Source organism: Poecile atricapillus, chromosome 11 (genome assembly GCF_030490865.1).
Source record: "Poecile atricapillus isolate bPoeAtr1 chromosome 11, bPoeAtr1.hap1, whole genome shotgun sequence".
In the NCBI taxonomy this organism is placed as follows: domain Eukaryota; kingdom Metazoa; phylum Chordata; class Aves; order Passeriformes; family Paridae; genus Poecile; species Poecile atricapillus.
The window spans coordinates 660,156-685,079 of record NC_081259.1 but is presented as its reverse complement, the minus strand read 5'-3'; the positions used below and the strand labels follow the sequence as shown (position 1 = coordinate 685,079).

The 24,924-nt window shown below is 49.0% G+C and overlaps 1 protein-coding gene across 4 annotated transcripts; it reads right to left on the bottom strand.

The window, feature by feature from the left end:
- Positions 1-567: 567 nt before the first annotated feature.
- Positions 568-17,831, bottom strand: GOLM2 (golgi membrane protein 2). Of its 4 annotated transcripts, none has more exons than XM_058846485.1 (10): positions 17,401-17,828; positions 11,720-11,774; positions 10,655-10,757; positions 9,536-9,626; positions 8,541-8,688; positions 8,239-8,319; positions 7,802-7,900; positions 7,103-7,276; positions 4,307-4,474; positions 568-843 (listed from the first exon to the last, which is right to left on the bottom strand). In XM_058846485.1, exons 1-10 carry the CDS (start codon positions 17,725-17,727, stop codon positions 770-772), a joined length of 1,320 nt encoding a protein of 439 aa, XP_058702468.1. In that variant the 5' UTR covers positions 17,728-17,828; the 3' UTR covers positions 568-769. The 4 variants fall into 4 exon arrangements, with proteins under 4 accessions (XP_058702468.1, XP_058702469.1, XP_058702471.1 ...); XM_058846486.1 differs by having other exon boundaries at positions 8,541-8,685; XM_058846488.1 differs by lacking the exon at positions 4,307-4,474 and having other exon boundaries at positions 8,541-8,685; positions 17,401-17,831.
- Positions 17,832-24,924: the final 7,093 nt, after the last annotated feature.

Genomic DNA, 24,924 nt, shown 5'->3' with positions numbered 1-24,924 from the left:
AGTGTGTTTGCCTGTGTGAGGGCTGCTCCTTCCATCGAGGGGCTGACACAGCTGCTGCAGATGTGTCTCTCACTGAAACACCCTCTGTAACACAAAGATTTCCTACAAGCTGCAAATTATTTATATCACCTTTTAAATCCAGCTATTAGTTGCACAACTTTTTTGGGATGTATCAAATTATTCAAGTCCTCCTACAGATTTCCAGCTCTGTCTACGAGATGTGGTCACTGTACAGGAGTTCAGTGGGGTGTGGTGCTGGGTTGCAGTGAGGAAGGAGCAGTTATTGAACCGTGCAGTTCCCAGTCCCTCTGAGGTTCCATTCTCACTGCTGTACAAAGCCCAGCTCCCAGGAGCAGCAGTTCTGCCCCACGGCTGGGACTGTAGAAAAGGAGTTCTTGGCTGTACATGGCTTCCACAGTGGCTTTGTTACATCAGGTACAAACTGTACAAGTTCTCCAGGTTCCAAGTGTTGTAAGTGGCAGAAACAGTTCAGCCTGTGTTTATAGACTGGGTTTAAGTGTAGAGATTATTACAGGCAAGGACTGGGCAGAGTACCCAGCTCCATGGAACAGCAAAGATGTGGGTTTAATACAACCTGCAACAGTACAGATATGTACATATGTACAGAGTGGATCCTCTTCTGCTGCTGCTGCTGAGCACACTCGGCACTTGATCCTCAGCTTCCTCGGAAGTAGGAAACACTGGAGCAAAACAGGTCCAGTTCTGCAGCACCTCAAGTTCTGGGTTGAGCTCTCTGTGACCGGGGCCCCTACAGGACCCCCTCGCTGAGGCGGGACTTGCTGTAGTCCCCCAGGTCGTTCTGCAGGTCTCGCTCCTCATCATCTGCAATTACAGATTGTAATTAGACTACAGTTCAAATGCTCAGATCAGATCTGATGTGGTATCACTGAAAAAATACCGAAGTACAGTTCCCAGGACATGCTGCTGAAGGGCACAGCCCTGAGCTGGCCAGGGCTGGTGACAGGATGGAGTCAGCAGGGACAGGATGTGTCCAGCCTGGCTGGCAGCATTCCAGGGGGATCTCTGGCTGCAGGGCAGCCCCAGCTCACAATCTGCCTGTCTTCAGACACTGCAGCACTGTCACACCAGCTGCTGGGCTTTGACACTGCCTACCAAGCTTTCAAACTCCCCCTCTGAATCCCGGCTCCTGCTCAAAGCCCCGTGCCCAGAGCTGACGCCATAAGGCTTCACAGAGGGTGGGAATTTGAGGGACTAGCACAGGAAAGTCACTGGGACCCCTTCCATAACAAGGGCCTCCTTCCCTCAAGAAGTGAAAAACCCTAAAACTTCCATTTGTTCCAACTAATAAGCTTTTCCTGCACCTCAGAACTATTCCTTTCTATCAGGAAAGGCTCTTGTTCACAGCAAAGGAAATCCAAGTTGAGCTCCCTCATCTTCCTGGAGCTCTCCACACCTTCACACCCGGCACCCCAGGAGCCAGGCAGGGGCCTGAGGGGTTGCTCCAGCAGCAAAAGGCTGGATTTCACCTGCAGGACACAGGTTTGTTCTGTGACAAAGTGCCACCACAGCACCTGGACATCCTGGAGTTACTCCCCCTCCACCATCCAGCCACCACTAACACATTTTAGAAGCTGCCACCTTCAAACATTCCCTTGGCCTCCAGCAGGTGCCTGAGGGAAGGAACCAGGCTGGGTGCTGCCCTGCCCCAAGGACCATCCCCCAAATTGGGTATTTCCCCTGGACAATTCAATCCAAGCCTGCACATTCCTAGAGCAAGAGAAATCATGTGGAATCCAGTGGCTTTGTAGCACATGCCACAGGCTTTGTTCAGCCCGATACAGACCCGGGTGATGTTTTCCTGATGGCTTTTAGACAGAAATTCTCATTCCTTTTTTCCTCTCCCTAAACAATTACAACCACTCTCCCTTCAACCCCTCCCTGTTCTGCCCTCTCCTGCCCTGCACACAAATCAGCCTGAAGCAGCCACTTTTTCTGGAATACTGTCCCTGGAAGCTCCACTGGTCACACTCAAATCACAGCTCAAGCCAACACAAGAAGTTATTAAGGAACAACAGAACAAAGCCTGGGAAATGTGGTTTGAGGTAGTAACACACTGTTCAGATCATCCCTCAGGAAGAAGCTTCCAGAAGTCACCCTTTAACCTAACTACCAGCTCTCAATCCAGTCTGTCTATACAGAGATAAAGAGGGGTTCCTCAGGAAAAGGATCTTCCCCAAGTGTTCAAATTCCAAGCCACCAGAGCAGGGACCTTGCAGGGACCCCACCTGGAAGGGAAATGGTTTTACAGGGTCACTGTCAGTCAGAGCTCTGTTTTTTCAAACACCACTCACATTGCAAGTTACACAAGCCCAGTGCCTGGGGTTTAACATTTTCCCAGCGCTTAGAGCTGGATCACGCCACCCTTTCCCAAGTGGCACAGGGGAATGCTGTCCATGTCACCACAGCTGTTCAGCTGCCTGAGCCATCAGCTCCCCTGGGAAGGTCCCCACAGCCAGGTCCTCACACTGATGGAGCAGCACAGAGCTCTGAGGGACAACGAGAGCTCTGTGGGATGGGGACAGGGACAGGGCGCTGCATCCCTGCACCATGGGGCAGCCACCTATGCTCTGGCTCTGCTCCCAGGGAACAAGGGACAGGACAAGAGGAAACGGCCTCAGGCTGTGCCAGGGGAGGGTCACGTTGGATATTGGGAACATTTCTCACAGCAAGGGCTGTCCAGAGCACACAGGCTCAGATGGCAGCAGCCAGCACAGACTCAGCCGCAGTTACAACTTCCAGAGTCGATCCTGAAGCCCAGGTGAGGAACTACTGCAGAGAGGAGCTGGGCAGGACCTGCTGCTGACTGAGGGGAATGGGACTGAGCTATGAAACCCCCACCCACAGAACTGCCAGTGTTTGCAGGGCTTGGGGACACACAGGACACCCTGCACTCCCTGTCCACAACAGCCCAGCACCATCAGGGACACGCTCCCATGGCCCCAGCACCATCAGGGACACGCTCCCACGGCCCCAGCACCATCAGGGACACGCTCCCATGGCCCCAGCACCATCAGGGACACGCTCCCATGGCCCCAGCACCATCAGGGAAATGCTCCCATGGCCCCAGCACCATCAGGGACACGCTCCCATGGCCCCAGCAGGGACAGAAAAGTGCCATGGCAAGGGACACTTGCTGTGGGACCAGGCTCTCTGATCCCCCCGTGCCTTTGTGCAGCTGCCAGCCCAGGGACCACCCTGCAGAGGGGCAGGCAGGACACACAAACCCCCTGCGAGTTCTGAGCACAGGGAGTACAGAACAGGCTGCAGCTGGAGCAGCAGGCACTGCAGCTCATTAGTAAGTTAATTAATCACCACAGGTTCTGGTCCATCCTATTCTTCCACTTGTGCACGAGTTTCAGAGTGCCAGCCCAGTCCAGCCTGCTGACACTGCACTTAGCTGCATGCTCACACAGTCAGCTGCTTTTTACTGGCTTTGCCCATTCATTTTGCTTAGATGCCAATTGAATACGGTGCCTGAAAAACCTCCAGCTAAAAACTTACTAACTTACATAACTTGTATTATGAGGGTCAAAATCAGAGGGGCTGTAGGATTTTTGTCCCATTTCCTGGGGTTTTTTTCCCCTCTTTATTTTACACTTCCATTTAATGGGAAATACTCTCTCTTATGTTTACCCAACATTCTCGCCCTAGAGACATGCAGGCCTGTCCCAAATATCCCCAAACAGCTGGATGGAGGAGGCAGACAAGGCAGGCAGAGGCGAGCGAGGGAGGCGATGCAGGAGCTGCATGCAGGACAGGGAATGGCCATGCACACACGGTGTTAGGCAGCACTGGATCAGGAGCTCTGAGGTGGGTTAGCAGGACACCACAAGCCTGTTGAATCTGTGTATAATGCACAAGTGACACCTGGAATCACCACCTGAGGCCTCAGTGCACACCAGCTCCAGGCAGGTGTGACAAGAGCAGGAGTAGAACCACTTCATTCCTCTGTTTGACAATTTAGGAATGTCAAGGCCCAAAGCCCTCCCAGGCAGGGGCCAGAGCTGGGGGTTTGGGTAAATCATTGTCTGGAATTTAGAGTCTCACTCTTCCTAGCAGGGACTATTGCAGGAAGGTGCCAAAGCCCCCTCACTCATGTCTGTTGCATCATTGCTGTCCCACAGAGAGTGAGACCCAATTTCAAGCTTGTTTGTTCTGTCTGAGCAATTTGTGATCAGCTAAAGCAGAGAGGCTTTACACAAATTCAACAAGTAACTCAGCATGGATTTATCACAATGGGATGGAGGTAAAGGCCCAAGCTCACCTTGGACGTCTTCTTCTCCACCATCACCATCCTCTTCCTCATTGTAAGCCAGCTCGGCCTGTTTGTCTGCCTCATACTCACCCACGTTCCCATCATCCCCATTATAATCTGCCAGTTTAGAACCCTGCTGCGGGTCCACAGGGGATTCATTCTCATCAAAGAACCGGCCTGTGGGGTAGGAAAGGAGTGAGTCAGCAGCAGAGAGGAAAGAAACAGGGAGATCCTACATGAGAGCAGAGAGGCAGTCGGGGTCTGTGGTAGATCCAGCTGGAGAGAAAGGGGGAGAAGGGAGAGGGGTAGGGGTCAGACAAGGCTTGTGGAGCACCTCTGAGCAGGTGACATCTCCGTGTCACCCTTGTGACCTGGCTGTCCCACACTCCTCCCTCCACGGGCAAGGGCTGGAGTGAGTGCCCCAACAGCTCCTTGGATTGCCCACGGGCACCAACACAAGATTTCCCAAAAAGCACAAGAGCACTCATGGAAAGGTCAGTATCCACTTCTCCTGAGGCATTTTGCACAGCCTGGAGGGATCCAAGGTGCCTGCAGGGGTGTCCTGCTGGCACAGACCTGCCCTCACCTGCTCAGCTGGGAAACTCAGCCAGCTGGCTTTACACTCTGCTTTCCTAGTAAGCTCCAACAGTTTTCAAAATGCCCCAGACCCAGTATTTTCACCTCCTCACAAAAAAATTAAGAATGGTTTCAGATCCCGAAACAATGCACAAGAAAATGGGAATGAGCTGGAAATAAGGAGTGAGCAGATAATCACTGAGGCACACAGTGAGAGATTGCTGGTGTGATGTCAGCTCAGAGCTGGTGTTTAATGGGGTACAGGGTGATCTCTTCCAGCCCAGTGCTGGGGGGAAGCAGCTCTGAGTCTGCACAGGCCACTGGCCTGGAAGATTGTGTATAAATGGAAAAAATGGGAATAAAGTGGGATACAGTTCTTACACACCGGGCACCAAGGCTGCCAGGGCAGGTGGTGATTCCCAGTGCAACTGATGGGTAAGTAAAACTGGAGAATGATTTCAACATCAGGATTAAAAATGGGCAGATGTTAAAGTGAAATTATTCCCTAAAACAATGTGTATATAAAAACCAGGACAGAAGCAGTACCATCCTGCTTCTCTGCATGGGGGAAAAGCAGCAGAATCACACCGAGGATGTACAGGAACACCTGTATTTTACATAAATACACAGGTGTTTTCATAAAACAAGCAAAAAAAAACCCCTCATGATCTGTTTAGAAATCTAAAGTCCCATACATTATTCATTGCCTGCTCATGTCTGAGTGATCCTGTTGGTATTTTTGACACTGCATTACATCCAAAACCTGGGTAGGACAGTGGGATTTGCACATGTTGAACCCAAACTGAGCCATGGAAGACAAGGGCATGTAGCCAACTTCCAGCAAAACCAGCCCATGGACAGGCAGAGATACTGTGACAAAGAAGCACTGAATGAATTGAAGCTGACAGAAGGAAAGGTTAAAGTGGATGAAGAGATCCCAGGAAATGCAGCAGGCCCACAGAGGCTACAGACTGAGCTCAGGGAGCACAGTCAGTCTGGTGAGCCCATCCTGTCCCACCCCTGCCATGGCAGGGACACCTCCCACTGTCCCAGGTGCTCCCAGCCCTGTCCAGTCTGGCCTGGGACATTCCAGGGATGTCCCAGCACCCTGTGCCAGGGCTGCCCACCCTGCCAGGGAACAATTCCTTCCCCATATCCCATCCAGCCCTGCCCTCTGGCAGTGGGAGCCATTCTCTGGGTCCTCTCCCTCCATCCTTTGTCCCCAGTCCCCCTCCAGCTCTCCTGGAGCCCCCTAAAGTCCCTCCAGACTCCTCCTCCAGGCTGAACAGTGCTACTCTGCACCCTCTGCTTCAAAGCTCTCAGTCACCAACACCCAGCCAGGCACCTGGCCATGGTGGGAGCTGCAGAGCTGGGCCAGGGCTGGGCTCCTCCATGCCAGGGGTGAGTTTGTCACCAATGGACCTTTCAGAACAGCCACTGACCATCAGGACAGACCCTTTCACAAACCTGGATTAGCTATTTCCTTCCGTGATGAAGTGTCACAATCGGAGCCATGGCAAATGTGGAGCAAAGAGAAGAGATTAACTGGGGACAATTCCTGGCTCTCAGGTACCCCCTGACAGCCTACAGCCAGACATCTCCCTGCCAGCTCCTGCCTACACAGCCACTCCCACCATTCCATCCATCACCAGGGAACAGAGACAGCCCATTAACAAACCAAACTACTGAAATCAGAAGCTTTCTCATTCCACAAGTTTCCTCCAGAAACCACTTTGATAAAATAACGAGCCTTGCACACCTCAGGAGTGGAAGCCGGGCCTGCCCAGGTTCTGTGACAATCTGTAATTGTAACACACTTGTCCCTGCCCCATCACAAAGTTCCACAAGTGATATTAAAACAACCAAAGTTTTTTCACTTTTGGCTGAATTCTTACAGTACTGTCCAAAAAGTGTATTGAAGTAATAAAGTGAGTAACTTAGCATCCCTCATGTATCAAATCTGTGACTTAACCAATCGAACTGTGCAGTAATTCCCAAAAACATCTTAAATTCCAATAAGGAAATAATTTTTTTAAATAACTGAATGCACATGTGAAAAATAACACATTAAAGCCTACCTTTTACCCAGGTACATAATATATTCCTTCTCAGGCTCCCTCCCAAAGCCACCCTCTGCAATGGTCCCTGTTTTCCAGATAGGCACTTACACAGGTAAGAAATGAAGGGATTTTTTAAATATATTGACGTGTGTGATACTGGCCAACTTACTTTGCTTAATCTTCTGCAAGTCACTAACTCGGCTCTTTGGGATTTTTATCTGCTCTGGCTCAATTTTGTGGTCTTTCTGGGCTTCCACATTTTCTTCAAAATTCAAGTGCTGGAGAGAATTTGGAGGGATCTGCTTGGCAATGTTGGCATTTCCATCACTGTCACTGGGCAAGCCTACAACATTAAAATGGGAAGTTACACTCAGAATTTTAGCAGGACAACAAGGCACCTGCAGAGCAGGCATAACCTAAAGTGACTTGATCTGCAAGCACAGAGTTTATTTTCTTTGGATTTGTCTCTCTTCTAACTGCAATTCCTCCAAACCCTTTCACTACAGGACTTTCAGATCCCACATCCCAAACCCTGCCCGTGTCACCCTCAAGTGAGCTCCCAGGGACAGGAACCTTGGTTTATCTGCTTGTGGCTGCCCTGAGGGGGTGGTGCAGCCCTAATTAGTACCCTCAGGAGGAACAAACATTTCAATTACTCTGCCCACTGGAGGCACTTTGAAACTTCTAACTCAAATTTAGCTGTGATTGGTCAAAAGGCTCAGAAATTATTTGGTGTGGAGAGTACAAGAAGAGATCATACAACAACAGCCCAAGTGCCTCAGCCAGGTAAAAACACAACTTTGGATCCTGCAGAAATTTATCCTTGGTTTTCTTCTCGTAACCAAAACACTGCTATCAGGAATTTTACCTGGTGCCAGGTTTGGAGCATGGGGCTGTTCAGTTGGAAGATTGACAATGGACTGATGACCTTCACTTTTAGGAGCTGAAATAAGTGGCTTCTTTAAAGCTAAAACAGAACACAGGGACAAAAGCATTAATATGAAACAAACACACTATTTACCTGGTCTTGCTCTAACAATCCTGTAAAATTCTATTTTTTTATCATTTCCTTAATGAAAATATAAAAAGTAAGATTTCAGGAGGGGCATCATCCAAAACACTCCATTTTGAGAATTCAAATCTCCAGGGCACAGTAGAAATTATCTGATTTTACACCCCACTTGGATTTTATTACCACAGAGAGATTTTAAAAGTCTGCACTCACTGTGAACCACATGGTGTTCACACACAACATCTACATCACCAAGACCCAAATGTGAAAGAATGAAGAGTATTGCTCCTAACCAGTGGGAGTATCTTCAGCTTTAGCAGGGTCATTATCTTCTATTTCAGGCATGCCTGCATCTCCTCCTGGTTTGATTTTCTCTGCAAGACAAGAAAAGGATATTCTGCCTTACTAACCCTCCAGTCTGAACTGTGAATTTCCCTCTTGTGGAAGGCTCTAACTTAGACAATCCCTGCAGCTAATCAATGTAGCTGGGCCAAACAATTCCTTCTGCTTCAGAGAAATGCACTGTCTGGAGGCTGACAAAGGATGCAACACAACTGGCCCATTCTCTATCAAAAATGCCCAGAAAAGGAAATACCTTTGCCATTTGCAACATGTTCTGAAGGCTCCTCATTCTTCACTACGACTTTATCTTCCACCTCTGCAACAGTCTCAGGTATTGCCTGGTCACCATTGCTGGGGCTGACTGCAGTGTCTTTACTAGACTGAATTTTCTGTGTGGCCTGCTAGAACAAATAAGGAGACAACATTAAACACTTCCCTGGAAATTACAAAATAAACATCCTCAAAATCAAGGTTACTTTGGGTAAGCAAAACTGCATTTATGAACTCAAGGATCACCAAAGCAAAGCACAGAGCACTCTATGCACAAGGCTGGACCCTGGGATCTGGAAACACAACTGGACAGAAAATGTTCAACACAGCACAGCTGCAGGACATTTTTACTGCCATACACAGGTGTTAATCACAACAAAACCAGGTTAAGGTAACATCAGCCTTAAGCCTCAGGTCAGAGCCTTGAAACAACTCTAGACTGTAAGAGAAGATGACAAACTTGCTCTCATTCTGCCCTATTATTTGAGATGTTTATAGATGAAGTAAGGAAACAAAATTTTAAGCATCTGTTTGCAGGAAAGAGGCCCAAATTCTACTGGCAGCCTGTCTGATGTAATCACACCCTTGATACCATTCCAGTACCATCACGATTTGCATCACATTAGCACCTCAAGGCCTCGCCAGAGCTCAGGCTCCCTCTGACATAACCTGGGTAAGGCTGTGAGAACACAGATCCCACCCTGGAGAGCTGAACAGGGATATCCATGTCACAGGCAACAACTGAAATCCTAAGCAGTGACATCATGGAGGAAGGCTGGAGAAAAGAATTTGGCCTCAGCTTCCAGCTCAGTCCACTGGGTAAGACAATAGGCAGATTCCTTACACTAACACCCACTCAGGGCTGCTCAGGGGGATACTGAACACAAAGTTAGGGAAGAAATGTCCCAGGCCTCCACATCTCTGAGGCAAACAGCAGAGCTTGGGCTCTTCTCATTCAACAAACTTTCTTCACACTACCTTTTGCTCCCGTGCAATTTGGTCCATTAATTTCTTGATGTTCTCTTCATGCTGCAGTCTCATTTCCTTGATCTGCTGCCCACACTGCAGGCTTGAGGAGAAACACACCATTAGTTACACTTAATTTGTTGGATCTGCTCTCCTACAAATAAAATAAGGGAAAAAATATGAAGTGGCTCAAAAAGCCAAACTTGAGCTTTAACTAGAATAGTCTGTCCAAGAAGCCTGGTGCATGTGTATGCAGTGGGAATGGACTGAATACAGTAAGAAAGCAGAGCCGGAAAAAAATAGGCACAGAGCCGAGAAAACAGTAAAATAAAGAGAAGGGCCTTGAATATACTTCCTCCAGAAGCTGGAATGCAACCAAAAGGTCAAGCTCCACAGTTAATCTGTCCGCAAATATTAATTCCACTGGGAAAGCAACGTGTCTCTCCTGGCTGTCAACAGAGAAGGTGCACGAGTGCTACTATCAGTTACTGCTCCCAACTCAAATAACACGATCTGAATACACAACCAGGTGCCCCAACTTCCCCAGCAAGCCACGGCACCAGCCCAATCACCAAAGCTCCCATGTCCCACAGACGCTCAGCACAGCACAGACACTCCTCATGTGTAAAAGTGTCAAACACTTTCTCCAGAGTTAAGTCTTCCTCATTCCTCAAAGCTGCAGGAGTATTTGTTCTCCCTGTATCTCTATCATCAACTTAAAAGGCTGACGTCAACTTAAAATTTCAATCTACACAAGGTTCTTTCAGCGTCAGCTGGAACAAATGAAACCACACTGGTAGATAGGCAGCAATTAACAACACTGGTGACACAGGACTGTGTCCTTCAGACTCCTTCATGTGTTAGTGAACTGAATCTCCATGTTATAAAAAATACATTGACTTAAAAATGCAGAACAATTCCACTAAGTCAAGATTTTCCTATCTCATGTTGGGGGAAGGACTACAACACCACAAAGAGCTTGAAAGTCAAACAGCCAGCTCAGGTGCATCGCCAAGTGAGCACACTCACGTTTGAGAATTAGCAGACACAAGATTAATTAGCACTTTTTAGTTAAATACAGGTCCCCTCACACACACCAACCTGCAGCTACCAACACTCCTGAGGACATACCTGTCATATTCCAGCCTCCTTGTCAGGTATGTGTTGTTCTTCTTGTACTCGTGCAGCTGATCTTCCTGGCGGATGAATTCCTGCCGTAACTCCGCCAGTTGTTCTAGGCCAAAAAGCAAAACCAACATGAATACAGAAAGATAAGGAAAAAATGCCCCTAGGCAGATACAGTTTCTAATATTGCTAAGTAAGTAAGAAATTGCCCAAGTTTAATGTCTAGACATACTTTAAAGATTCTTAAACCAATTTGAAGATGCTACTTTACTCATGCATGCCAGATGGCAGCCTGAATTACAGACCAATTCTTCTGATACTATGCCAATCTCCCAAATGTTTCTGCACCTTTGCATTCAGAGACCTTGCACAACGCTACTTCATTTATCTGCTGGAAATCTCCCTAATTTCCTGAACGGTTCTGTCGCTCTGAGTAACACGGAAGCACAGCCAGGTTACTCCAGGCAGGATGCTCAAACACTGTCTGCAGTGAGTGTACAACAGAAGGCACCTTCCCAAAAAGCCAACACGGATTTCCTGTCTTCACAACTGCTCTAGAAGTCCTCCCTGCTCCTCAGGCTACGAATAATGAAGCTCCCTGCTATTTTAAGCTGCAGCTACACAGATACAGGCAGAACCCAAGTGTGCTGCATGTGGGGATGTTCACATCTGATCACGTTCTGGCTCACTCTGAAGTACTCTGAATACAACAACACCAGAGGCATTATAATCATGTCTGTACAGAACTTCAGAGATGTGCCCTGGACCTTTTCTAACCCAGCATAACCATCAGAGTGTTTCTGATCAAACACTACTAAACTGCATATTTGGCCATGAAAATGATTCTACTGTCTTGTAACTCAGCAGTGCCAGAACACGCATCCCTTCTGCAGCAAAGTGAGAGCCAACTCTGCACTTACCCACACCAGGTAACAAACACAATGAAAGGTTTCACATTATGAGAAGTTCCAGCATCACCAGCTCCTCCATTTAAACTGCATTCTGCAGCACCTGGGCAGTTAAAATGCACAACTTCAGCCTGCCAAATGAGTTTGGCCATGAATCCCTCACCCTTTAGCCGATGTATGTCTGCCATCTGATACGAGATGTTGTTCTGCAGCTTCATCTGGAAGGAAGAAAAGGTTGGATAAATCCAGGGGACCAGCAGGTTGGGGAGGGTTTGGGCTGTGGAGGCTCAGGTGTGTCTGTTTGCTCGGTAAAGCCAACGCACCGACAGGATTATCGGAGTGACGTGCACAGAGTTCCCATAAATCTAAGAAATGTGTGTTCAGCAACTGTAAGTGACATCACCAAACTAAACACTGTGCTCAGGCTTTGCTAACAAAGGCTTAAATTTTAATTCCAGAACATATTTATATCAAAAAAAGTAGATTGTCTGGACTAAAATAAACATGCTGCATCCTGATACTGCAAGAGGGACAGTAAACAGCAAATGTCAAAGCACAGGTGGATAAAAATAAACACAGCATCAACAGCAAAACCAATTGTTACCTAATGTATATGATACAATAGAATTGTTATACTTAAATAATCTTTTATGTGTTGCTATCTAACATCCTAACATACATTTTATTTTGAGAGGGAATCCCAATACAACTACAACAGCTTTTAATTTGGTATTTTTAGTAAGGAAAAAAATAGTTACAATAAGTAAGAAATGCACATACACGAAGTCCTGAAGTAAAGATGTTTTGCTTTGTCATTACATAAAGATAAAAACCAGGAACAAGGAGAGATTCATGTGTGGAATGTTCTGAGAAAGGGGGTAGAAATCCCTGCCTGCCCTCAGGCACCTCGGGTGCTGTGGTTGTTTTTCTTGCAGTTTCACAGTGACACAAAGGGTAACTGCAGGAAGGTGCTGAGCAGGGCTGTCACTCGTGGGTGACAAGGTCAGCATCACCTCTGGGAGCAGCACTCTGCAGAGCCAGCACAGCCACTCGGCCAGGACATGCTGGGACACACACGGGGACACACTTTCACACAGGGGCTGTTTCAGTTCCCCCCACACTCCCTGAAGTGTCTGTGCCAGCCCCCTCCATTTCCTGTCAAAAACCCCAAAACACACCTGTCCTGCCTTTAGGACTTCCTCCCTGCACCTGCACCTTCCCTTGTATCAAATGATGCATTCTTTAATTGCATTTCCCACTGTGGTTTTGTTGTTACAAGAGGCACTCTGAGCAGGCTGATCCATTTGGCCCATGTGGGTATGGTTCCTGCCCTGGGATGCAGGAACTGCAGCGATGGTGCTTTCCTGCAGCACACAGTGCTCACAGGGCACGCAGCACAGGCTCCCTGGGCAGCAGAGCTTTGTGCCAGCCTGCAGGATCCTGGCTGTCCCTGCCTGCAGGCACTGCAGGACCCTGCCTCAGCCCTGGAGCAGGGCACACGGAGCGCAGGCAAATCCAGACACACGCCCAAAACAAACGGCAGGATGGCTCTGAGAGGCTCTGCCATGGCTCCCACCTATGACAGGACACAGCGCTGCTTCACAAGGCTTTTCCCAAAAGAAAGGAAGAAAGCAGAGCTGGAAAATTAGGGACAGAGCAGAAAAAGCAGTAAAATAAACGAAATGGCCTTGAACATATTTCCTCCAAACGCTGGAAGGTAACCAAAAGGTCCAGCTCCACAGTTAATCTGTCAGCATTTATTAATTCCACCAGGAATGTGATCTTTAGGTAAACTGAGCCCTCTGACCACAGTGTGCTGAAAGAGGGACAAAATTACTCCCCACAGGGACACTCAGGGAGCCTCCTGGCACGTCAGAGCCACGTCTGCCTTGTGCTCTGCCCACCGAGGCATTCAAGGCACCCTCACAGGATGCACAAAGCAACACCCCCTCAGTGCTGGCCCGGGTAGGACTTGCAGAGCTTCACTTTAAAAGCACAGCCAGCCCTGCCGTGGGGACACCCAGAGAAGGGGACACCCAGGGAAGGGGACACCCAGGGAAGGGGACACCCAGGGAAGGGGACACCCAGGGAAGCAGAAGACACAAGCCACCACCAAGCCTCTCCATCCACTGGGCACCCAGCATGCCAGCTCCCTCTCCAGTGACCCAGGACAGAGGAGCAGGTACACCCAGTGATTTGTTGTATTAATGAACAAGTAGTTCCCCCTCTTTTGCAAAAGTGCAGGCAATAATCTCATTTTCCTGTCTTCCACTTTAATGCAGTTGTTTCCCAGAACCCAATCAATCTGTGAACAAAGGAGATCCTGGGAAGTAGCAGGGTCTGTTTTCAGAATTCCTCATACACACACCCTTCCCAGTGGCTCCTGCTTATCCCATAACCATGTGCCTGGCTGGGGGAGGGCTGCTGTCTGTGAGACCGAGCTGCATGGCAACGCACAGCGCTTTTATCACACAATCTTTCCTTTTGGTGATTCTGAGTTTCAGAGAGAAGTGACAGAATTTATATCCAAACCAGCTCAGCTGACAGCAAATGTCCCTGATCTGAAGGATAGAAAAGGAGGAAGCTTTTTTATGATTCATGAGATCTGTTCCACCTACACATGCAAAACCCACAATCCATGAGCCGTGGCGCAGGTCCAGTTCTTCCTGGGCCCCATTCTCCTTTGGTCTAGACCTGTTTGTATTGCTGAGCTCTCAAGGGCTCCTCAGGGCCTTTCCAAGCACTTGGGATGGATAAAATAAACCCTCTGTAGCCCAATGAGCCCTGCACAGGAAAAAAACACCAGAAATCCTATGCATGGTCATGTGGCAACCCTCCAGCGCTGTCTGAGTTGTGAATCTTGCCATGTAACAACTCCACATTGCTGCTGTCAAGATACAGCTTTGCAAACTGGGGAGTTACCAAGTTTTGGCAACAAAGAACAGCCCCAGCAGCTGCTGGGGATGTGTGACTAAACAGTTTCATCCCTGAATCCACATTTCTGGGCAGCAGTAAGGGCAGGCCCGTGCTCCACACTGGCATGGCCAGCAGCAGGTATGGGATGAGAGGTGCACGCCTGCCACCTGGAACCTCTCCACCAGGGATTCCTGCCAGTCCCACTGTGCTCACTGCAAACAGACACACAGAGCTATGGAAAAACACCAAAACCTAACGGCATGCTGCAAAAACCCCACAGAATGCTCAGGAGGCTGATGCTACCTGTGCATGCAGCACCTGCCCAAATCCCAGGGTAGGCATTACCCCTGCTTGCCTCTCATGGGGCGCTTCAAAAGAGAACTCCTTGTTTGTTCCAAGGTCCAAGAGACCCTCAGGAGCTCACCACAGAAAGGAGAATTCCCAGGAATTCATGCTTTTTCTCTTTCTTTACAAACACAAGACACTGGGTCACGCCCCAAGAGCAAACACCAACCTCGTTCCACGAGCAGGGGACACAGGGGAGAGCCAAGAGCTTGGCCCTGACTCCAGAAATCCCTGAGCCAAGAGGAAGCTGCTGCAGAAACTGGAGCTGCCTCACCACTGGGAAAGGCACTTGATTTATGTGACCACAAGGCAAAGAACCTCAGCTGAGGACAAAGGAGCACAAAGCAGAACTGACACTGAGAATCTTCAAATGAGTTTTTCTTGTGATCACTTGTACCAATGTTGGGATTTTATTTCAGATCCTGCATTTCACAAACGAACTAAGATCTCAGGTAATGAGCAGTTTGGTCAGACAGACTCGACAAATTCTGTTTTGGGAGGAAAAAAAATTATCACTCAAGCCTTTTTTGGTCAGACACTTTGTATCCACTATTCTTTCCTTGTGACAGGCTTTCATTCTATAAAACAAAGCTTTATTCTCTACTCTGGGAGAAGTAATACTCCTTAAATACAGTCACTTAAAGGGTTTTAGAAAAAAAAATAAACATTGTTGCCACTGAGAAAAGACAGTGGTTTACATGGGAGGAATAAAGGCCAGCCACGGGTTTTTGATAAAATCCTACTCTTCTGGCCTCTTAGGGCACTCTGAACGTTTTGAACACAAGAGAGAGGATGTTCAAAAGCTACGAGGTCACGCGTTAAGTGGCAGCTTCTGGAACAAAGCAGGAAGACACAGGGCACACGCTGCAGTCAATTAACACCAAATGTAAGCTGGGAGGTTTACTGGGCAGGTTCCTCTCGCTGCCCTCCGGCTGTGCCCTGTGCAGTGTCACACTCAGAGCATCCAAAGCCCAGGCAGATCTCAGGGAACACAGCGCTGGGCAGGCAGGGGCAGCCAGCAGCAGCTCTTTGTGTCCCGTGGCTCCAGAAACCAGCGCTGCACCGCCCAGCTCACACCTCCATCTCCTCCCCCAGTGCCCTACAGGAACACGTCACGGATTTCCGAAAAAAATACAAATTCCTCGCATTAAAAGCACCCCTTGTCATGCAGCCCAGTAACTGCTCCAGAATCCCTGAGGCTGGAAAAGCCCTCCCAGACCACTGAGCCCAACTTGGGCTCCATCCCCACCTTCCCACCCAGAGCACCGAGTGCCACATCCACACCTTCCCTGCACACCTCCAGCCATGGGAACTCCAGCACCTCCCCGGGCACTTCCAGTGCCTGAGCACCCCTTCCAGGAAGAAATCCTTCCAGGACTGTGCCTGACAGCTTACCTGAATCCTGCCAGCTGAGTTTTACACCCGCAGTCAGTGACACTAACACACCAAACAAGCTGACTGCCCTTTTGCAGACAGAAGGGGAAGTATTTTGGCTAAACCCCAACTCCTTTAGAATCACTGAATCACTAAGGCTGGAAAACACCTTTAAGATCATGGGGTCTGTTTCATATCCAATTGGATTTTTTACTGCAATCTAAGGAAAGATAAAAATTAAAAATACGTTTGCTGAACACACAAAGGGCTTAATTTTCATGGTTCAGTAGGAAACATTAATATAAACTTAATCAGTTTGAGGGAGTCTAACTCTGGAACGTGACATGTACATATTTGGCTTTTTCTGTGACAACTCAATGCATTTTCTGAGGCTGCTCACCCAATGTGTGATAAGAAAGGGCCAGAAAAACAAAGCTAGCCAGCAATAACGCTGGAGAGTGTGACATTTACATAAATCCCACTGTGAGAACAGTGTTCAATGAGCAGAGTGATGACCTGCATGCAAATCCACCACACACCCCCTGAACAGGATTTGCGTGCTGAGCCCGTGAACTTCCTAGTTCAGGACGGTTATGAAAGCAGAACAGTGAAAGTTGAGGCATTCACTCATCTTCCACAACAAAAGAAATCCCCAGGCCACCCCCACTGAAAGGGCCAGCTGAATTTTCAATGAGCTTGGCTTCTCCAAGACAAGGAAAATGACACGTTAGTCAGCAGCAGGGTTGTTTGCTGGGGGTTTTTTTTCCCTCAAGTACACGCTGGCAGCATAAAAATCAGAGTGTGCTGTAGCAGGCAATCCAAGAGGGAAGCTCAGGGTGCTACTGAACACCATACCGGTTTCATTTCCCTTGAAACTGTAGTTTTACTGCTGAGGCCGGCTTCTCGAATGATCACAAAAGATCAAATATTCTCAGCAGAGACAGAAAGCTAAAAAACAGTAAGTAAATTTGAAACAGCCGTTTGGAAACGAGCGATCTCTCGGGATTTTCATTGTGTACACACACACTGGAGCTCTTCAGCTCTTTTTGGGGACGTTTTCAGAAGACAGAGAGCGCTGCAGTTGTCCCAGCAGCAGCAAACCTGAGCCTCGGGGCCCTGATTGACTCACGGCTGCAGAGGCTGCGGGGACACCTCGGGCAGGCGAGGGCTGCCAGTGCCCCGGGACCCCCCGCCGCCCCCTGCCCTTACCTTGCCGTCCTCGCACCTCTTCACCTGGCCGTCCCTGGCCTGCAGCTGGCTGCTCAGGTGGCTGTAGTCCGCCTCCTTCTGCTCCAGCTGCTTCCTGTGCGAGTCCACCTTGCCCAGGAGGTCGGAGTTGCGGCGCTCCAGGCGGCCCCGCGCCACCTCGGTGCGCTGGGCCTGGCTCTGCAGCTCGGCCAGCTCCTCCCGCAGCAGGGCCTGCCGGGACGCCGCGTTCCAGCAGTGGAAGGCGAGCACGGCGATCACGGCCAGCAGCGCCACGAGCACCAGCGAGGGCAGGCGGCCGCCCCGGCGGTTCGCCCCGAACCCCACCATGGGGGAGGCCGAGGGCGGCAGCTTCAGGCGCAGCGGGGAAGGCGCTCAGGGGGGCCCTGAGGGGAAGGGGGTACCCCGAGGGGGGGAAGAGGGAATGACCGGGGGGGAACTGGGGGGTCCGTGGTGGAGGGGGAGGGGGGTGAGGTGAGGGGCCGAGGGAAGGGAAGAGGCGCTGAGGGCAGCGGGCTGGGGGAGTTGGGGAGGACGGCAGGAGGGAAGAGCCCGAGGGGAGCGGGCGGTGGCCGGCAGGGCTGTGCCGGTGCTGCCGGGCCGTGCGGGACCGACCGGCTGAGCCGCCACCGCGGCGCTCCGCCCGCCGCCCGCCCCTTGCGGCTCTCGCGAGAGGAGCCCGCGGAGCTCTCGCGAGAGCCGGGGCCCGCCCGCCGGGGGCGGTGCGGCCGGGCAGTGTCGCGGCGGTGCGATGAAGGACATTAAAAACCACTAAAAGCGCGCGGGGAAACTCTTCACAATCACAGCCCCGTCCAGCCTGGCCTTGGACGCTCCCAGGGATCCAGGGGCAGCCACAGCTTCTCTGGACACCCTGTGCTGCGGTCTCCCCACTCTCAAGGGAATAATTCCAATATCCCATCCATCCCTGCCTTCTGGCAGTGGGAAGCCATTCCCTGTGTCCTTTCCCTCCAGCCCTTGTCCCAAGTCCCATTCCAGCTCTTGGAGCCTCTTTTGGCACTGGAAGGGGATCTGAGGAACCTTCTCCAGCCTGGCTCCAGGGCAGAGCACAGTGGGGCAGAACACCATGGGCCAACCAGCCCCACACCCGAGAGGTGTTTCCTGAGGGGACGAAATGTGTCCTCGCAGTGAACAGAGCGGGTGAATCATTCCTTTTATGAGAAATACTCAGATAACACATTTATTCCTGGGCAGATTTCCTCACAGCCCGTTAATGTCACTCTTTGCTGGTTCTCACAGGGGAAAATGGGATGCACAGCTGGGCTGAACATGGAACCAGCTCTGGGCATGGCTGCAGCCACTCCCTCGGTGTGAGGGGAGAGATCCGGACACAGTCAGGGTTTGGTGTGAGGGGAGAGATCCGGACACAATCAGGGTTTGGTGTGAGGGGAGAGATCCGGACACAGTCAGGGTTTGGTGTGAGGGGAGAGAGATCCGGACACAGTCAGGGTTTGGTGTGAGGGGAGAGAGATCCGGACACAGTCAGGGTTTGGTGTGAGGGGAGAGATCCGGACACAGTCAGGGTTTGGTGTGAGGGGAGAGATCCGGACACAGTCAGGGTTTGGTGTGAAGGGAGAGATCCGGACACAGTCAGGGTTTGGTGTGAGGGGAGAGATCCGGACACAGTCAGGGTTTGGTGTGAGGGGAGAGATCCGGACACAGTCAGGGTTTGGTGTGAGGGGAGAGAGATCCGGACAAAGAGAGGGCTTGGTGTGAGGGGAGAGATCCGGACACAGTCAGGGTTTGGTGTGAGGGGAGAGATCCGGACACAGTCAGGGTTTGGTGTGAGGGGAGAGATCCGGACACAGTCAGGGTTTGGTGTGAGGGGAGAGATCCCAGCAAAGTCAGGGTTTGGTGTGAAGGGAGAGATCCCAGCAAAGTCAGGGTTTGGTGTGAAGGGAGAGATCCGGACACAGTCAGGGTTTGGTGTGAAGGGAGAGATCCCAGCAAAGTCAGGGTTTGGTGTGAGGGGAAAGAGATCCGGACACAGTCAGGGTTTGGTGTGAGGGGAGAGATCCGGACACAGTCAGGGGTCGGTGTGAGGGGAGAGAGATCCGGACACAGTCAGGGTTTGGTGTGAAGGGAGAGATCCGGACACAGTCAGGGTTTGGTGTGAGGGGAGAGATCCCAGCAAAGTCAGGGTTTGGTGTGAAGGGAGAGATCCCAGCAAAGTCAGGGTTTGGTGTGAAGGGAGAGATCCCAGCAAAGCCAGGGTTTGGTGTGAAGGGAGAGATCCCAGCAATCTCAGGTGTGCAGGTGTTCACCCACACATGGCCTTTGGGCTTGGCTTTACTCCCTGTGCTGGGATTTAGGAGCAGTTCTGTGCTCTGCTGTGACCAAGCACCTCGGGCAGCAGAGGGTCACAGAGAGCCTCTGGGCACAATCCCGGTGCCTCCAGCTGCAAATGGTATGGAGAGGATGTCGGAGAAACAGAAGAGGATCCGTTTTCCTCCTAAAAGAAGCAAAAAGAACAATATTTAAGAAATAAAGTATAAAATGCCTTCCTGAGACACAGCACACATTGTGCAGAATTGTCAGCTGTGACGATGGTGTCACAGCTTTCTCCTTCCCACCTGATTCCATACTTTACACACCAATATTTGCACTTTGGCAATTTAATTGCTGCTACACTGATGGCCCATTAATTTGCCAGCCTGCTCTCTGCAGATGGCAGTGCAGATTCACATTCCAAATCCAGTGTTGCAAATTTTCAGTTCCAGGGTTTAAGTCTGCTCTGTTCAGCTTGTTCTTTCTGGCTGCACTTACTCCGTGTCAGCCTGTCCACTGCGAGCCAGGAAACCTTTGACTAAATAATGGAAATACAGTAAAATAAAATAAATAAAAATGTGACAGTTTTGAGCTCAGAACTTACCTGGGTTTACTTTATTTAATCTATAACTATAAATCTATTCATACACTTTGGTTTTGTACTGACCTGTAAGAGTCAGCTCAAAAATCTCCCCATGTAGTGCTCAGTGGTGCTTGCTCCTCTCTTGTTTCAGCTGTTCCTGTTGGAATTTGTTTGATTTCCCAGCTCCTCAGAGTTCAGGGTCAGAACTGGCTCCTACAATTTTTGTGGTTTCCTTTGCATGTCTGGGAACTGAGGCAACACCAGGGAGTTTTCTTTTTCCAATTAATTTGCCATTTAATTCCATATGTGTTACGCACCCTGTGATCCTGTTCTTTTCCTGGTTGGAAAGGTGTTCCCACTGCCTCTCCCTGGCTGTAATCTCACACTGTGTTGGAAGAATGTGTCCCACGGCATGTTCAGCTCAGCCTCTGACAATATCTTGGCTGATCCTCGTCTTCTCTGCCCACGATGATCTGGTGTGAATGGGGAGATCACTCACTGGAGCACTCGAATTGTTTCATCCTGAGACAGGGCAAGCACAGGAACTAAGCCTCAATCCCTGTACTTACAGAGAAAGTGAAGGATCCAAGGAAGAAAATTTATTTGGTGTTGTATCAAAACCTTCCAGATCTTTCCATGTGCCTTTTCCATTTGTCTGCCACTAACCAGATTAATATACACAAAGGTTATTTAACAAAATAGCAATAAAACAGAAAAATTTTACATCCACTAATATATTCAAGAAGTAACACAGCCAGTATTTATGGACTTTTTCCTACATAACAGAGAATAAAAACTGATATAATTGAATGACTTTTCTGTTAGCATTACCAGGATGTCATAAAAATGTGCAGAAGTTTGATAATATAAAATTACAGTGGTTCTGGAAGGTGTTAACATTTTCCAAGAAAGAATGCCCAGGACTGGTGGTGCTGCAGAGGTGTGTGAGCAGCAGCATGAGAGCCCTTATCAGCAGAGAAAATACACAAAGGAACCTCAAAAACTGCTGCTTCAACCCTTGCACTGTCACAGCCTAGGACAGGGCATCCTCCTGCCTTGGTTTTGCAGATGAAATCCATCAGATACATTGATTGTCTTCTTCCCTTCAGACATTTGACTTTGCAAAGGAATTGCTGATTATTTGCTTCCTTTTTTTTTTTTTCCTTATTTTCCTGCTGTGAGGTTGGAAAGTTTAGGAACTCCACATGTGATATTTTTAGAACCAGTGTTGTATTGTTACTGCCATGGCACTTTTATCGGTTAAAGAAATAAAATATATGAGGTGTTGCTCCAGCCAAGTATTTTGATCCCTTCAGAACCCAAAGCAGGCTTTTAAATGAAAGATAAATTTAGCCATATTTATTTTTTGTGCATAATTTAACTCAAAGATAAGAAGACAGTCTGATTTAATAATCTATTCAGCATTACAGAAAATGGATGATTTTAAAAGCCTCTGATTAAAGATTCTAGGATCCTGCTTCCTTCCACTGTAGCAGAATAAACCTTTTTTTAAATCTATTACAAGTTTGTGGTTTTTTACAAACATTCTGAAGACAGAACTCAAATTATCCCAGACTTTTAGCATATCCTTAAAAGCTGATTAACATACTCCATCTGTTGGTATGCCAAGCAACTGTCCAAATGAGCAGCATTTCCATGGAGATTTGTAAAACTCCGGCTAAAGTAGGAAAACAGCTCCAGCAGGGGGATGGCATTGGAGGGGTGTTTTGTTGGAATGTGATTGTTGCACTGGTGAGTGAGGTTGATGCTTAAAGTGCTGTTGTCCTGCAAAGTGCCCAGGACCCCCTTACCCCAGAGCTGTGCCTGTGAACACTTTGGGTGCTCACTTGCAGGAAGAATGGTAAAAATAATTCATTTCCATTTCAGCACATTCAGTGAGTGCCCACGAGTGGCCCTCAGTGGCATCTCTTTCCCACCTCTAATAAAGTGTAACTTGGGCTGCAGAAGTCAGGGAAGGCCCGCTGACTTCTGAGGAAAATGTTTGCTGTATCCCTGAAGGGTGAAGATGGCACTTGAGCATCTGGAGAAGGACTTGAATGGAATCAGAACTGGGGTTTAGAGCTGAAATGGGGTTGTGTTTATTTACAGGCACCTGAGGTTTGGAAATCTTGGTGAGAATAAGTGCTTTGGAGTGAGGTATCAGAATCAATCTCCTCGAACATGTTGCGTTATGAAAACAAAGCCAGGAACATCTGGGATTGGCTCAGCAAATGGCAGCCCAAAGAGCAGACCTGTAGCCAGGGAATTGTGATTGGCTTGAAGCTGCATCCCAGGCCGGGAGCAGGGAGCACATCTGCTCCTGGGAAGCAGCTGGGGAGGCTCAGTGCAGTCTGGCATTTAGGAAAAAGGTGCTTTCTCTCAATACTATTCCACGGAAGAAGGTTTGTTTTCATTTTCAGTAGCAGCTCCGAGGGGCTGGTGGAATTCCTGTAACAGCAAATGACATTTCCAGCAAAGATAAAGCTACAGCTGCTGGCAGGAGCTCCCATAGGTTATTGTGGATCATCACTGAAAAGACAAAGCGTTGATTTTGGAGTGATTCTTGCAGGGAAGTGTCTGTGAGGGAATGAAGAGTGAATGGTGCACTGGGAATGTTTTTGTCTGAGACTCAGAAAGGAGCTGAGGGGTCAGGGCTCACTGAGCTCCTGGAGATGCAAACCAGGCAGGGAATGCCCAGAGTGGGTGTGGGGGGATCAAGATTCCCCTTTTCCCTGGAGCAGGAGTGGCTGCAGGAGTGGGAAGGCATTGCTGTGGATTGCCCTGGGAAGGGATGAGCTGCAGACGAGCAGAGCTGCAGCCAGGTCCTCGGAGCAGCTGCTGAGGAAGGTGGCCTGGGGAACAAGAAGTGGGGCAAAAAGAAACATATCCTTGGAGATGAGATAGCTGTGGCCCCAGAGTGAGTGCAGGAGGCTCCTGGTGATCCCCTGCTCCTAGGAGGAAAGGTTATGTGTGCTGGGAAGGAGCTCAGCCAGAGTGCAGTCAAGTATTTTAACACAGGGAGTTGAGGTTCTGTTGTCTCATGTTGTGGTTTCACAAAACATCCACCTCATTTACTGTTTCTTTGTTGCTGGGGAGCACAAGCAGAGGAGGAAAATAATAATTTAAATTTAACTCTGCTAAATATACATGAGATTTCCTGGGACAAAGAAAAGACTTCTGTAGCTTGAGGGGGTGTTGCTGTGCCAGATTTCAGAGGCTCTACTACAGCCAATAACATTCTTGGAACAGCTTAGTTGGAAGCATTTTTATAACATTTTTTTAGGCAACACAAATACAGCCATTGCCTCCAGGAGTGTATGGGATTGCTCTGGAAGTCACACCAAATATATTTGTGTGGTGCTGATTGTGACTGGGTTTATTTTGGGGAATTAGAGAGTCCAGGATGATACAATTTTCAGATCATGCCCTTGAAACTTAAAGAAAATGTTTAAAAATCTATGTCTGGCCTCACTTTCCTTGGATGATTATGGTCACAGTATACACATTTAGATATTCCAAAGGCAGGGGCTCTGTGTTTTCACTCTCCCCAGGACAATGAAACCCCTCCTCAACTCTTGTTGCTGAAACTGCCTTGTAATAAAGACTCCAGCTGCCACATGATGCCAGATCTAAGTTAACTACATTTCATGGGTCAAACAGGTACTAGACAATTCTCCAAAAAACATGCCTTATTGAAAAAAATCTGTCTGCTGCATGGTATTATTCTGAGGCACTTTCTGATAAATGGGAATTGGTTGGACAAAATATCTTTTTTAAAACCTTAATTAGGTAATGTGAGTGCTGCTAAAATAATTGATTTCTGAACTGGTAGGGATGGTGGCAGTTTTATGTTCCTACCTATTCTAAATTTGATAACAGCTTGAGGCCAAGATTTTAAGGCATTTAATCATCCCCAGCTCCATCAGGGAATTTTCTGCTCCATCCACCAAAATCTCCAGCAGTTCTGCCACAACGTATAAGGATTCATGTGGAGTGTCACAGGACAAAATCTCACCTTGTCCTGCTTGTGCTCTGCATTCACAGCTGGGAACTGATGTTTTTGTTTTAATAATTAAATATCCCCAAACTCACATTAAAGTAACAAGTCAAAGCTCATCACGCTGAGGGGCTCTGCTCCTCAGGGGTGAAATGTTTTCACGAGGAGGGGATGGATATTTGGGGGGTCAGAGCTCAGGCCAGTGGGACAGGCTGGGGAATGCACTTCACCCAGTCAGCCCTTCCTCTTAGGAGTGGTGAGTCCTCAGGAAGGCTGCAGGAGACAAGAATATTCTGAGTTTTACAGCCTAAACCTCCAGCCAAGCTGGAGTGAGGTTTTCCTGCCCCTCCCCTCATTCCTGTGTCCCAGCACTGTGCAGTGTCCTGCGCTCCCACCGTGCTGCAGCCAGGCCAGTTGGAGCTGGGAGAGCACTTTGCACTGCTTGCAGAGCACTGCTCTGACCCACACCAGCTGCTTCCTGCACAGATGATTTAGGAGCTGGATTCCATGATCCTTGGGGTCCCTTCCACGCCGGGATATCCTGTGATTCCATCATCCCGTGGCCCAGCCAGGCATCCCAGCTCTAGATGGTGCCATGGTGAGGAATGGCAGATCCAATTGCACAGGCACTGGAGCGAGGCAGAGCCGTAAAACTCCGCTG

What these genes read in the sequence shown, in the direction of transcription:
- GOLM2 (XM_058846485.1), bottom strand. Translation starts at nt 17,727, where the DNA reads ATGGTGGGGTTCGGGGCGAACCGCCGGGGCGGCCGCCTGCCCTCGCTG. An exon ending in AGAGGTGCGAGGACGGCAAG is followed by an intron (nt 11,775 to 17,400) that starts GTAAGGGCAGGG and finishes TCTTCCTTCCAG; the next exon opens with ATGAAGCTGCAGAACAACAT. An exon ending in AGCTGAAGATACTCCCACTG is followed by an intron (nt 7,901 to 8,238) that starts GTTAGGAGCAAT and finishes GTTCTGTTTTAG; the next exon opens with CTTTAAAGAAGCCACTTATT.